This window comes from Entelurus aequoreus, linkage group LG18 (genome assembly GCF_033978785.1).
Source record: "Entelurus aequoreus isolate RoL-2023_Sb linkage group LG18, RoL_Eaeq_v1.1, whole genome shotgun sequence".
NCBI lineage: Eukaryota > Metazoa > Chordata > Actinopteri > Syngnathiformes > Syngnathidae > Entelurus > Entelurus aequoreus.
In genome coordinates this window covers 20,284,310-20,300,290 of record NC_084748.1, presented here as the reverse complement: position 1 = coordinate 20,300,290, position 15,981 = coordinate 20,284,310, and the positions used below count along the sequence as shown (strand labels likewise).

At 43.8% G+C, this 15,981-nt stretch overlaps 1 protein-coding gene across 1 annotated transcript; it reads right to left on the bottom strand.

The window, feature by feature from the left end:
- Positions 1-2,566: 2,566 nt before the first annotated feature.
- Positions 2,567-7,785, bottom strand: LOC133633928 (uncharacterized). Its single transcript, XM_062026745.1, has 10 exons — positions 7,494-7,785; positions 6,330-6,440; positions 6,095-6,209; positions 5,068-5,918; positions 4,713-4,899; positions 4,349-4,597; positions 4,059-4,183; positions 3,645-3,691; positions 3,412-3,560; positions 2,567-3,284 (listed from the first exon to the last, which is right to left on the bottom strand). Exons 1-10 carry the CDS (start codon positions 7,653-7,655, stop codon positions 3,097-3,099), a joined length of 2,184 nt encoding a protein of 727 aa, XP_061882729.1. The 5' UTR covers positions 7,656-7,785; the 3' UTR covers positions 2,567-3,096.
- Between the last annotated feature and the right edge of the window lie 8,196 nt (positions 7,786-15,981).

Genomic DNA, 15,981 nt, shown 5'->3' with positions numbered 1-15,981 from the left:
TAAAGCTGGAGGTGAGTACATGATTTATTAAAACACTAACAAACTACAAAAAAGAGGAAGCAAACAAAAGGCACGCACAATGGCGGAGAACAAACTTGACTAATGAAAACAAAAGACTAGCACAAAAGCAATTAAAGGCCTACTGAAACCCACTACTACCGACCAAGCAGTCTGATAGTTTATATAGCAATGATGAAATCTTAACATTGCAACACATGCCAATACGGCCGGGTTAACTTATGAAGTGCAATTTTAAATTTCCCGCTAAACTTCCGGTTGAAAACATTTATGTATGATGACGTATGCGTGTGACGTCAATCGTTGAAACGGAAGTATGCGGACACATTGAATCCTATACAAAAAGCTCAGTAAATTCCACAGTATTCTGGACATCTGTGTTAGTGAATCTTTTGCAATTTGTTTAATGAACAATGAAGACTGCAAAGAAGAAAGTTGTAGGTGGGATTGGTGTATTAGCGGAGGACTACAGCAACACAACCAGGAGGACTTTGAGATGGATAGCAGACGCGCTAGCCGCTGAACTCACCTTGACTTCGTCCGTCTCCGGGCCGCCGACCGCATCTATGATCGGGTGAAGTCCTTCGTCGTACCGTCAATCGCTGGAACGCAGGTGAGCACGGGTGTTGATGAGCAGATGAGGGCTGGCTGGCGTAGGTAGATAGCTAATGTTTTTAGCATAGCTCTGTGAGGTCCGGTTGCTAAGTTAGCTTCAATGGCGTCGTTAGCAACAACATTGTTAAGCTTCGCCAAGCTGGAAAGCATTAACCGTCTATTTACAGGTCCATGGTTTAATAGTATTGTTGATTTTTCTGTCTATCCTTCCAGTCAGGGGTTTATTTCTTTTGTTTCTATATGCAGTTAAGCACGATGCTATCACGTTAGCTCCGTAGCTAAAGTGTTTCGCCGATGTATTGTCGTGGAGATAAAAGTCACTGTGAATGTCCATTTCGCTTTCTTGACTCATTTTCAAGAGGATATAGTATCCGAGGTGGTTTAAAGGCCTACTGAAATGAAATTTTTTTATTTAAACGGGGATAGCAGATCTATTCTATGTGTCATACTTGATCATTTCGCGATATTGCCATATTTTTGCTGAAAGGATTTAGAATAGAAAAACGACGATAAAGATAGCAACTTTTGGTATCTGACAAAAAAAAGCCTTGCCCCTACCGGAAGTAGCGTGACGTGGACAATTGAACATATCCGCAAAGCTCCCTATTGTTTGCAATGATGGCCGCCAGATCTGAGAGCGATTCTGACCGAGATAGCGACGATTTCTCCATTAATTTGAGCGAGGATGAAAGATTTGTGGATGAGGAAAGTGCAAGTGAAGGACTAGTGGGGAGTGGAAGCGATTCAGATAGGGAAGAAGCTGTGAGAGGGATAGAGCCATATCGCTTTGAACCCGACGCTGATGAAGACGGTCAGGAGGACGCTGCTGCTATTGATGCTGGAGGAGCACACGACATAGATCGCCTTGAGAATACAGAATGGTAATATGTTATTTATTTATAGACTAGTTTTAGTTTGTGGCCTAGTCTTGCACTGTTACTGTTAGTGTTACAACTTACACCCCAGGCCTATCTATACACTAAGTATCTATCATTGACACAATGTCAAACTTAATTAATTACCCATTATTTCTATGGGCCACAGCTCCATATACCGGCAATACTAAAAATATGCATGCAGATTAATAAGATCCACAACAAGACAATGATAATATTAATTATTCCACATGTTTGCAGATTGCAGGTGTCAATAATATGAATTGATTTACAAATATTATGAACATTTCTATTTCCAGGTGTACATGTCAAAACTGTGTGAACATGGAGACAGTGGCTGAGTGTGTCTGCTGTAGTGAAATAGAGGCAGTGACCAGAACGATGGAGGAGGAGGGGGTGAAGACGTGCATCATAGACCACCATGGCTTTCCATCTGTGTGTCTGGATGAATGGGTGCTGCAGACAGCGTATAACGCCTACAAACAGCAATATGGCATGCTGCAGCAACAGCAAAATGAGTGAGGCACTAATAAGTTTAAATAATTCTTTATTCTATCAACCTTTGGAAGATAAGTCAGAATGAGCACTTTCTTATCTTATTCTTATTCTGTGAAATGTACTGTGCTACAATGCACATGACATTATATATCATAGAAGTATTACATAGATGGACCGTAGATGTCAACAATATTTACAATTTACTGCAACAGTAAATGACAAATGAATAGAATGCATGACAATGTCTTTTGAATCTCAGAGAACAGTGAGTCACTGTGTATCCATGTCCGGATAATAACAGCTGCCATCATTTGCTACTTGCAGGCGGAGACGACACACAGCCTATCGACAGTTTGTCCGCTTCTGCTGGGGATATCTGGGAAAGGACATAAGGGTGGTACTACCAGCTTGTGTAGTACATAAGATTAGGACAACATTCCCATCGATGGACTACACGGGGTTCCAAGACGTGCAGTGACTGCAACAGAATCTACATGGCCACTGTACTTAATCAATAAAATCAATCAATCAATCAATCAGTCAATCAATCAATGTTTATTTATATAGCACTAAATCACAAATGTCTCAAAGGGCCGCACAAGCCACAACGACATCCTCGGTACAGAGCCCACACACGGGCAAGGAAAACTCACCCCAGTAGGACGTCGATGTGAATGACTATGAGAAACCTTGGAGAGGACCGCATATGTGGGTAACCCCCCCCCTCTAGGGGAGACCGAAAGCAATGGATGTCGAGTGGGTCTAACATATTAGTGAGGGTCCAGTGGAGCCAGCAGGAGGCCACCCCGAGCGGAGACGGGTCAGCAGCGCAGATGTCCCCAACCGATGCACAGGCGAGCGGTATACCCCGGGTCCCAACTCTGGACAGCCAGCACTTTATCCATGGTCACCGGAATAACCCCTCCACGTGGGGGGGGGGGGCAGAGGAGAAAAGAAAAGAAACGGCAGATCAACTGGTCTAAAAAGGGGGTCTATTTAAAGGCTAGAGTATACAAATGAGTTTTAAGATGGGACTTAAATGCTTCTACTGAGGTAGCATCTCTAACTGTTACCGGGAGGGCATTTCACACTTACCGAAGCGACTCCTGTGCTTGGCGATGGCTTCCTCCTTGTCTGGCTTCTCCAGTTCATCGCAGAGGAAGGGAGGCACATCCACAGTGACGCTGAGTGGTGTTCTCTCGTCAGGGGTCTTTCTGCAGCCAGCAACAACCTCCCTGATCAAGTCATCTACGTAGCCTGCAAAATACAATTGTACATGTTCCTGCTCACAACATAATATACTCATGGAGAGTGAAACTTGACAGTATTATTATCATGATACAAAGTGTCAAGTGTTTACATGTTTTGTGTCCTCTACACTTACGGTATGTTGGCTCTGTCGCGATTTTCTTGACCACATGGCCCCCTGCTTTATACTTCGGGTAGCGTACTGCATAGCGCTCAGCACCCGCTTGTGTAGTGGCTATAGGGCGGCTCGAATTTTCGTTCCAGTGCAGCCCAGCAAGCAGGTTCCTAGGTGTGGTAACAGAATAATGTAATAATTAGTACTAAAGTATGGCACACACTAGTGACACTTAGATTAGTGTGGAAACATACCTGCACAGCATTCCGATGTATGAGAAGACATACATTTTCGGTGCGAACTGTATAAGATAAAAGACACTTTATTCAGTCATGCGTCCATACAATGTGTGTGTAAATTTATAAATTGTTTGTAAATTTGAATACAAATGTTTGTGTATTAAACTGTTAATAGTCAGCTATTAAAGCTTGATCTCCTGCAGTAATGAAGCTGTTTTGTTTTCAATGTTAACACCACGCCAGAATTGTTTGCAATCTTTCTCACCAAGATGCCAGCCACTATGTTGGACCTCCAACATTCTCTTGCTTACACTGACTGTATCAAGGCTTCATTTAGTATGCTCTAGTATTTTGCTCCCTGGCCACCAAAGTCCTAGTGGCAGGTGGTAACCACCGACACCACCTACAGGCGATCAGTCTAATTCTCACCTGTATGATAAGGCTATGGAACGCCTCCACCTTGGAAGTCTGGTGTTCACCCGACAGCATGGCGATATCTTTTAGCAGGGACTTGTTGTTGACCACCTCCTCCAGTTTCACTGCTGAGCGTGAACCTAAACATAAATTTAAAATAGAACAACGTTTCTACAAAAATGTTCCAGTCAACTTAAACTGGTTATTTACTTACAAGTTTATCTGAATTTTTTGACTTTCAAAAGATGTGCAGGAAAATACTGCTAGTCCCTCACTGCTTTCGGGCAACTTATTTGCCTACTCACTTTGTTTGAGCCATTTCTTTTGCCGTTGCAGTTGTCCATGAGTACAAATTGGGAAGAGGTCGCCATGGTCCTTGTGGATGTTCTGAATGTGTCGCTCCACAGACTTCCACTTGGCAACCAGAAGTTCCCCCTCTCCAGGCGGTGTAGACACTGCTGCCCAGTAGAGGTGGTTGATTATACTTTGCACCCAGGGCTTCAGGTCTTCACAGTCCTTATGCTTGGCGATGGCCTTCAGTTTCTTTCCGATGGCTACAAACAGAAAAAAACAGAAATTTGTGGATTAAATACAATATCGCATTCATCTGATCACTGATATGTACACACTACTTCACAACTTGTCATGCATACAAATAATCCAACTAACATTTTGCAACATGCCAGATGTCATAGCAGTGCCGTGTATTGGGCATGTTTTCACGAATCCATTTAGCGATCTGTCTGTGTCGGTCTGTCACCAGCACCCCGACATCCAGGTCCCAGCTGATCAGCAGTTCCACCATCCTCTTCAGTCCTTCCATCTCCATATGGTAGCTGCCAAGACATTCGTTGCTCTGAAATATATATAACAGAAAAGGAATGAGCAAAGAAAAAAATGAAAAAGGGGCTTAGTATACATTGAAATGGTTAATGTTATTAGACAAATTTACTAGGATAATTCTGGAAAATCCCTTATCTGCTTATTGTGTTACTAGTGTTTTAGTGAGATTATATGGTCGTACCTGTACAACCTGAAGGTCGAGAACCACATTGGCCACAAGCTCCATTGTGGTGTAGGTACCGAACTTGGCGCTGTGTCCCGGACTGTCTGCTCGCCCATCACCACCAAGGACGAGGGGTCGGCCTTCCACCTGCAGCATGGTGAGGTGCGTCCGTTGCTGTTCCTCCCACACCTTTTTGATGGCTGGCTGCAGGATGAGCTCCTGGTGGTTGAAAAATGTCCTCTTCACATACGTGACCACTCCGATGCTGTTCAGCACTTGCAACACCTTGCCAGAAGATGCCCCAGCGAAGAGGATGCCAGCAGACAGCAGGATGTTGCCCGCGGCATAAGGGCCAATGTTTGGCTGGCTGCTCCAACTACTCCTCTGGTCACATGATGCACATTGAAGAGTCATGGTCAGCTGTGTACCGTTCGAATCCCAAGAAGGGCTTATGTCCTGGCTGCCACAGACTGGACAGTGACACCACTTGACGAGACTCTGGAGGCACGACTCAAAGATGATGTACTTCGGTTCCTTGTGGCAGCCCTCTTCACGCATCTGGTGAGTACATGGGCGATCTGGCGACCCGTCAGATTGACACGGATCCGATGTCGTTGACTCACTCGGCACATAGCTGTCATCGGAAGAACCACCAACAAAAGGCGCAGTGGGACTTGATGCTGGTCCTTCATCAAACAATGCAGGAGGTGGTCGTAGCTTGGCTTGCATTCCAGACACACCTGGAGCTGCTATGTTAGTCTGCATCTCGGGGCTGTCAGATGGAGCTGCTACACTTGACAATGGGACTTCACTAACCCTGGCCGGCCGAGCTCTAACCCTCTCGAGGATATCTGGGGTCACCTGGTGTCCTAGCAATAAAATCAAGCACAAGTTGTTTTATATAATCTGTTAAAATTAAACTAGAATCACATAATAATTATTGTCTTTGAATCACCTAATTTATCTGTCTACTCTACTCTGCACAGGCAGCGTGCAATGTGTACTGTGATGTGCAGAATCATGTTCGTCACCGAAATAGACATACCCTTTGATCTATGATGTATTTTCCCTGTTTGGGTGCTCTTGCTACTGGTCATTGCTGTTGGTGCTGTCCCAATCGGTACCCAGTCCGTCTGGCATCCTTGTTCTCTTGTATTTCCCTGGAAATGGAGAAACAGCTACATGTAATATGGATACCTCATTTACATTAATTATGAATACTTTTGGATTGGGCTTGAACTGTAATCCATTTGAACATTGATTAGGAAAACAAATCGAACCTGATCTTGATCGCCCTCCTCATCAGGCAAATCTAGTGCCATTGCCATTGGTTCATCCACCGCATCCGCCACTGATGCCGTAGTCGTACTGTCCATGATCTGATCTATTGTCTGTAAATGTACAAATGTACAATACTTTATATTATTGTCTATTGTAATCTATTGACAGTATTGACACTATTGACAGTAATGTCAGTAAATGTACGATACTTTATACTGCAGAAGAACTTGACTAGAACTTGAAGCAATAATTATATGTAGACTATTTTATTGTTAATTTATTTCATTGTTCATGGAGTAGTCCAGTGGTTCTCAAATGGGGGTACGCATACCCTTGGGGATACTTGAAGGTATGCCAAGGGGTACGAGAGATTTTTTTTAAATATTATAAAAATAGCAACAATTCAAAAATCCTTTATAAATATATTTATTGAATAATACTTCAACAAAATAAATGTTTAGAATTAAGTTCATGAATCCAGATGGATCTCTATTACAATCCCCAAAGAGGGCACTTTAAGTTGATGATTACTTCTATGTGTACAAAATATTATTTATAATTGAATCACTTGTTTATTTTTCAACAAGTTTTTAGTTATTTTTATATCTTTTTTTCCAAATAGTTCAAGAAAGACCACTACAAATTAGCAATATCTTGCACTGTTATACAATTTAATAAATCAGAAACTGATGACAGTGCTGTATTTTTTTTCTTTTTTTCAACCAAAAATGCTTTGCTCTGATTAGGGGGTACTTGAATTAAAAAAATGTTCACAGGGGAAAATCACTGAAAAAAGGTTGAGAACCACTGGAGTAGTCTATGACTGTGTGTGTTAGTTTTGGTTGATTGATTGAGACTTTTATTAGTAGGTTGCACAGTGAAGTACATATTCCGTACAATTGACCACTAAATGGTAACACCCCAATAAGTTTTTCAACTTGTTTAAGTCGGGGTCCACTTAAATTGATTCATGATACAGATATATACTATCATATATATACTATCATCATAATACAGTCATCACACAAGATAATCACATTGAATTATTTACATTATTTACAATCCGGGGTGTGGAGGTGGGGGGGTTTCAACAATTGAGAACAAAGAAATGGATATTGGAACAGTGTAGTCTGACTATGAAAACTGGATATCAAGATTCTTACCCTCTTCCTTTCCCTTTTGGCAAATGCAGACCTCATGTGCCCAGTCTGTCCGCTTGTGGAGGGGGTCGGGTGCTCCGGACTTGTCCGTGGTCTATCGAAAATAGTTGGCTTCGCACCTTTCTTCAGCACGAGTCGACGAGTGCTGATTCCCATTTCTGCCATTCGCAAGGGACCCTCTTCGAAACATGATCTTTCGAAATGTTCGCTGCATAATACACTGTACTTCGTATGTGTCGTCCAATCCAACCGTGTTCGCTTGACTTCTTTGTTCCATAGTAAAGCTTGGCCGCCATCTTTTGGGAAAAGAAACAATGAAACACCGGTTGTGTTTTGGTTTGTGTTGCTACATCCAGCAGCAACACACCGCTTCCCTACAACTCTCTTTTTTGCAGTCTCCATTGTTAATTGAACAAATTTCCAAAAGATTCACCAACACAGATGTCCTGAATACTGTGGAAATTAGCGATTAAAACAGAGCTGTTTAAATTGGGAGGGACCTATTCCAAGATGACGCGTTCAACTGCCTTCGTCACGCGCATACGTCATCATACCGCGACGTTTCAGCCGGATATTTCCCGGGAAATTTTAAATGTCACTTTATAAGTTAACCCGGCCGTATTGGCATGTGTTGCAATGTTAAGATTTCATCATTGATATATAAACTATCAGACTGCGTGGTCGGTAGTAGTGGCTTTCAGTAGGCCTTTAAAATACAAATCCGTGATCCACAATAGAAAAAGGAGAGAGTGTGGAATCCAATGAGCCAGCTTGTACCTAAGTTACGGTCAGAGTGAAAAAAGATATGTCCTGCACTGCACTCTAGTCCTTCACTCTAACGTATCCTCATCCACGAATCTTTCATCCTCGCTCAAATTAATGGGGTAATCGTCGCTTTCTCGGTCCAAAACGCTCTCGCTGCATTGAAAACAATGGGGAAATGTGAGTAGCCTTTCAACCTTTGACGTCACGCTACTTCCGGTACAGGCAAGGCTTTTTTTATTAGCGACCAAAAGTTGCAACTTTATCGTCGATGTTCTCTACTAAATCATTTCAGCAAAAATATGGCAATATCGCGAAATGATCAAGTATGACACATAGAATGGATCTACTATCCCCGTTTGAATTTTAAAAAATCATTTCAGTAGGCCTTTAACTATGAACACGAAACAAAAACACTTACTGTGGCATGGCATGAAGAATAAACTATAATAAACAGGAATCTCGTGGGTAGCAGTAGCATGGATGGATAGATGAAGCATGGTATGAAATGATAATGTCACCAGGACGAACAACAGAAACAGACAGGCTTAAATAGCAGTGACATGATCAGTGAAAACAGGTGCGTGACTCAAAACGTGAAACAGGTGCGTGACATGACAGGTGAAAACTAATGGGTTGCTATGGTGACAAAACAAACAAAAGTGCACAAAGAGTCCAAAAACAAAACCGAACATGACTAAAACAAAACATGATCACACAGACATGACAAGACTCTTTTGAACGTACAAAACCCAAAACCAGTAAAGTTGGCATGTTGTATAAATCCTGAATAAAATCAGAATACAATGATTTACAAATCCTTTTTAACTTACAGACTGCAAAGACAAGATATTTAATGTTCGAACTAAGAAACCCTTTTTTTTGTTTTTTTTAAATAATCATTAACTTAGAATTTAATGGCAGCAACACATTGCAAAAAAGTTGGTACAGGGGCATTTTTACCACTGTGTTACATGGTCTTTCCTAGAACAACACTCCTAGAACATTTTAGAACTGAGGAGACACATTTTTTATTCTTTTCAGGTGGAAATCTTTCACATTCTTGCTTAAGTTGTTCAACAGTCCGGGGTCTCCGTTGTGGTATTTTAAGCTTCATAATGCGCCACACATTTTCAATGGGAGACAGGTCTGGACTACAGGCAGGCCAGTCTAGTACCCGCACTCTTTTACTTTCGTTCTTCTTTCTTTCTGTTGTCAATTATCTTGCAATGTAAATACAAAAGAAATAAGAAGTACATTGTCCCCGCATAATGTGATGGTGGCTGAAATATTGAATATAAAGTTTTAAAAAATGTCTCAATTGCGTTCAACCTATCAGTGTTAGACAGCACAGCTCGACATTTCAACTTCCTACATTGGACAAAGACCTGCACCTGGGGATAGGTTGATTGGTAACACTAAATTTGCCCAAGTGTGTGAATGTGAGTGTGAATGTTGTCTGTCTATCTGTGTTGGCTCTGCGATGAGGTGGCGACTTGTCCAGGGTGTACCCCGACTACCGCCCGAATGCAGCTGAGATAGGCTCCAGCGACACCCTACGACCCCGAAAGGGACAAGCTGTAGAAAATGGATGGATGTCTTGTGCATTTGGAATTTCATCTTGTTTATTCACTCATGTAACATCTTTAATTATTTAATGAAGGCGGAATCTAACCAGCCAATTAACCCTTTTCCAAAGTGAGGTCTTGTTAACCAATGTAGGTTATGATAAACAAGCTGCCAAAGAACTGAATATAAGCATTTGTGATTCTAGCACACAAGAGGTGTCTCAAGAGCAAATTTTGCCATGATGACACACACCAACAGAATCAGAAGGCGTTAACAATACAAGTCACACACTGTCAATGCTGGCAACAATAATAGTTGCAGTGACCTTATGAGAGCTATTCTAATTGCACAACAACAAGCTAAACATATGAGGTCTGGGTACATACGGGTGGGTATTGAAACACACCTGCTGCTGGAGAGTTAAAACTTTCAAGATGTGAAAGGGAAGAAGGACACAGATCAATCACATTTTGTGATTGATTTTGAGTTAACTCAAAATTATTTGTGATTGATCGCAAATATATATATTTTTAAATATTTTATTTTAAAATTCCATTAAAATATACACGCAACATGGGACTGAAGAATTTGTTGAATTCATGCAAGTGTTTGTTTATTAAACACTATGCTTTTTTATATTTATATAAAAATCCATTAGTTTTATACCGCTTGTCCCTTTCAGGGTCGCGGGGGGTGCTGTAGCCTATCTCAGCTGCATTTGGGCGGAAGGCGGGGTACACCCTAGACAAGTCGCCATCTCATCGCAGAGCCAACACAGATAGACAGACAACATTCATACTCACATTCACACACTAGGGCCAATATATATATATATATATATATATATATATATATATATATATATATATATATATATATATATATATATATATATATAATACAATATATATATATATATATATATATATATATATATATATATATATATATATATATATATATATATATATATATATATATATATATTAAATCAATAAATAAAGGTTGTGAGTTCAAACCCCGGCCGAGTCATACCAAAGACTATAAAAATGGGACACATTACCTCCCTGCTTGGCACTCAGCATTAAGGGTTGGAATTGGGGGTTAAATCACCAACAATGATTCCGGGGCGCGGCCACCGCTGCTGCCCACTGCTCCTCTCACCACCCAGGGGGTGATCAAGGGTGATGGGTCAAATGCAGATAATAATTTCACCACACCTAGAGTGTGTGTGACAATCATTGGTACTTTAACTTTTTAAATCTAAATATATAAAATCCCACCGCTGCCACCACTCCTCTCTGAGCTGCCACCTTATCGTGGTAGAGGAGTTTGTGTGTCCCAATGATCCTAGGAGCTTTGTTGTCCGGGGGCTTCCATGCCTCCTGGTAGGGTCTCCGAAGACAAACAGGTACTAGGTGAGGGACAGATAAAGAGCAGCTCGAAGACTTCTATGGGAATACAAAAACAGGGACTCCGATTTCCCTTGCCCGGACGCGGTTCACCGGGACCCCCCTCTGGAGCTAGGCCCGGAGTTGGGGCACGATGGCGAGTGCCTGGTGGCCAGGCCTGTCCCCATGGGGCCCGAAGAGGCAACGTGGGTGTCCCCTCCAATGGGCTTACCACTCATGGGAGGGGCCATAGAGGTTGGGTGCGTTGGGAACTGGGCAGCAGCCGAAGGCAAGGCACTTGGCGGTCCGATCCTCGGCTACATAAGCTAGCTCTTGGGACATGGAATGTCACCTTGCTGGGGGGGAAGGAGCCTGGGCTAGTGCGCGAGGTGGAGAAGTTCCGGCTGGATTTAGTCAGACTCACTTCGACGCACAGCAAAGGCTCTGGAGGGGCTGGACTCGCTTCCACACTGGCGTTGCACGCAGTGAGAGGCGACGGGCTGGGGTAGCAATTCTTGTTTCCTCCCCGGCTCAAAGCCTGCATATTGGAGTTCTACCCAGTGGACGAGAGGGTAGCTTCCCTCCTCCTTCGGGTGGGGGGGACGGGTCCTGACTGTTGTTTGTGCTTACGCACCAAACAGCAGTTCAGAGTACCCACCCTTTTTGGATACACTCGATGGAGTACTGTGCTCCCCAGGGTGATTCCCTTGTCCTACTGGGGGACTTCAACGCTCATATTGGCAACGACAGTGAAACCTGGAGAGGCGTGATTAGGAAGAATGGCTGCCCGGATCTTATCCCGAGTGGTGTTTTGTTTTTGGACCTTTGTGCTCGTCACAGATTGTCCATAACAAACACCATGTTCAAACATAAGGGTGTCCATATGTGCACTTGGCACCAGGACACCCTACGATGCAGTTCCATGATCGACTTTGTAGTTGTGTCATCGGATTTGCGGCCTCATGTTTTGGAGCTTTCTACCGATCACCCCCTGGTGGTGAGGTGGCTGCGATGGTGGGGAAGGATGCCGGACAGACCTGGCAGGCCCAAACGCAGTGTGAGGGTCTGCTGGGAACGTCTAGCAGAGTCTCCTGTCAGAGAGAGTTTCAATTCCCACCTCCGGAAAAACTTTGAACATGTCACGGGAGGTCCTTGACATTGAGTCCAAATGGACCATGTTCTGCACCTCTATCGTCAAGGCGGAAGATTGGAGCTGTGGCCACAAGGTAGTTGGTGCCTGTCGTGGCGGTAATCCTACGACCCGTTGGTGGACACCGGCGGTGAGGGATGCCGTCCAGCTGAAGAAAGAATCCTATCGAGTTCTTTTGGCTCATAGGACAGCGGACAGATACCGACAGGCCAAGCGGTGTGTAGCTTCAGCGGCCGCGGAGGCAAAAACTCGGATATGGGAGGAGTTCGGGGAAGCCATGGGAAACGACTTCCGGACGGCTTCGAAGCGATTCTGGACCACTATCAGCCGCCTCAGGAAGGGGAAGCAGTGCACTGTCAACACCGTGTATGGTGAGGATGGTGTTTTGCTGACCTTAACTGCGGATGTTGTGGATCAGTGGAGGGAATACTTCGAAGACCTCCTCAATCCCACCAACACGTCTTCCTATGAGGAAGCAGTGCCTGGGGAATCTGTGGTGGGCTCTCCTATTTCTGGGGTTGAGGTTGCTGAGGTAGTTAAAAAGCTCCTCTGTGGCAAGGTCCCGGGGGTGGATGAGACCCGCCAGGAGTTCCTTAAGGCTTTGGATGCTGTGGGGCTGTCTTGGTTGACAAGACTCTGTAGCATCACATGGACATGGGGGGCGGTACCTCTGGATTGGCAGACCGGGGTGGTGGTTCCTCTTTTTAAGAAGTGGAACCGGAGGGTGTGTTCCAACTATTGTGGGATCACACTCCTCAGCCTTCCCGGTAAGGTCTATTCAAGTGTAATGGAGAGGAGGCTACGCCAGATAGTTAAATCTCGGATTCAGGAGAAACAGTGTGGTTTTCGTCCTGGTCGTGGAATTGTGGACCAGCTCTATACTCTCGGCAGGGTCCTTGAGGGTGCATGGGAGTTTGTCCAACCAGTCTACATGTGCTTTGTGGACTTGGAGAAGGCATTCGACCACGTCCCTCGGGAAGTCCTGTGGGGAGTGCTCAGAGAGTATGGGGTATTATAATGTACAAACCCCGTTTCCATATGAATTGGAAAATTGTGTTAAATGTAAATATAAACGGAATACAATGATTTGCAAATCATTTTCAACCCATATTCAGTTGAATATGCTACAAAGACAACATATTTGATGTTCAAACTGATAAACTTTTTTTTTTTTTGCAAATAATCATTAACTTTAGAATTTGATGCCAGCAACACGTGACAAGAAGTTGGGAAAGGTGGCAATAAATACTGATAAAGTTGAGGAATGCTCATCAAACACTTATTTGGAACATCCCACAGGTGAACAGGCAAATTGGGAACAGGTGTGTGCCATTATTGGGTATAAAAGTAGATTCTATGAAATGCTCAGTCATTCACAAACAAGGATGGGGCGAGGGTCACCACTTTGTCAACAAATGCGTGAGCAAATTGTTGAACAGTTTAAGAAAAACCTTTCTCAACCAGCTATTGCAAGGAATTTAGGGATTTCACCATCTACGGTCCGTAATATCATCAAAAGGTTCAGAGAATCTGGAGAAATCACTGCACATAAGCAGCTAAGCCCGTGACCTTCGATTCCTCAGGCTGTACTGCATCAACAAGCGACATCAGTGTGTAAAGGATATCGCCACATGGGCTCAGGAACACTTCAGAAACCCACTGTCAGTAACTATAGTTGGTCGCTACATCTGTAAGTGCAAGTTAAAACTCTCCTATGCAAGGCGAAAACCGTTTATCAACAACACCCAGAAACGCTGTCTGCTTCGCTGGGCCTGAGCTCATCTAAGATGGACTGATACAAAGTGGAAAAGTGTTCTGTGGTCTGACGAGTCCACATTCCAAATTCTTTTTGGAAACTGTGGATGTCGTGTCCTCCGGACCAAAGAGGAAAAGAACCATCCGAATTGTTATAGGCGCAAAGTTGAAAAGCCAGCATCTGTGATGGTATGGGGGTGTATTAGTGCCCAAGACATGGGTAACTTACACATCTGTGAAGGCGCCATTAATGCTGAAAGGTACATACAGGTTCTGAAGCAACATATTTTGCCATCCAAGCAACGTTACCATGGACGCCCCTGCTTATTTCAGCAAGACAATGCCAAGCCATGTGTTACATCAACGTGGCTTCATAGTAAAAGAGTGCGGGTACTAGACTGGCCTGCCTGTAGTCCAGACCTGTCTCCCATTGAAAATGTGTGGCGCATTATGAAGCCTAAAATACCACAACGGAGACCCCCGGACTGTTGAAAAACTTAAGCTGTACATCAACCAAGAATGGGAAAGAATTCCACCTGAGAAGCTTAAAAAATGTGTCTCCTCAGTTCCCAAACGTTTACTGAGTGGTGTTAAAAGGAAAGGCCATGTAACACAGTAGTAAATATGCCCTTTCCCAACTACTTGGCACGTGTTGCAGCCATGAAATTTTAAGTTAATTATTATTTGCAAAAAAAAATAACGTTTATGAGTTTGAACATCAAATATCTTGTCTTTGTAGTGCATTCAATTGAATATGGGTTGAAAAGGATTTGCAGATCATTGTATTCCTTTCATATTTACATCAAACACAATTTCCCAACTCATATGCAAACAGGGTTTGTATGATTGTGGCGGTCCGCTCCCTGTACGATCAGTGTCAAAGCTTTGTCCGCATTGCCTGCAGTAAGTCGGACACGTTTCCAGGGAGGATTGGACTCCGCCAAGGCTGCCCTTTGTCACCGATTCTGTTCATAACTTTTATGGACAGCATTTCTAGGCGCAGTCAAGGCGTTGAGGGTATCTGGTTTGGTGGCTGCAGGATTAGGTTTCTGCTTTTTGCAGATGATGTGGTCCTGATGGCTTAATCTGGCCAGGATCTTCAGCTCTCACTGGATCGGTTCGCAGCCGAGTGTGAAGCGACTGGGATGAGAATCAGCACCTCCAAGTCCGAGTCCATGGTTCTCGCCCGCAAAGGGGTGGAGTGCCATCTCCGGTTTGGGTAGGAGACCCTGCCCCAAGTGGAGGAGTTCAAGTACCTCTGAGTCTTGTTCACCAGTTAGGGAAGAGTGGATCGTGAGATCGACAGACGGATCGGTGTGGTGTCTTCAGTAATGCGGACGCTGTATCGATCTGTTGTGGTGAAGAAGGAGCTGAGCCGGAAGGCAAAGCTCTCAATTTACCGGTCGATCTACGTTCCCATCCTCACCTATGGTCATGAGCTTTGGGTTATGACCGAAAGAACAAGATCACGGGTACAAGCGGCCAAAATGAGTTTCCTCCAACGGATGGCGGGGCTCTCCCTTAGAGATAGGGTGAGAAGCTCTGTCATCCGGGAGGAGCCCAAAGTAAAGCCGCTGCTCCTCCACATCGAGAGGAGCCAGATGAGGTGGTTCAGGCATCTGGTCAGGATGCCACCCGAACGCCTCCCTCGGGAAATTTCTCTGCGAAGTTCTCTGCGTAAATTGAGACTTATGCAGATCCCAAATACACCTCATCATGTATACTAAAAGTTAAGAAAAGTTGTTTTTGCATAAAATAGCAAAACAAAATGCTAGATTATGTCTTCAAAGACGGGTGCCATTTTGAGGTCCTGATACACACACCATTATAATACCCATATGTTGAAGCACAGTGTGTCTGACTA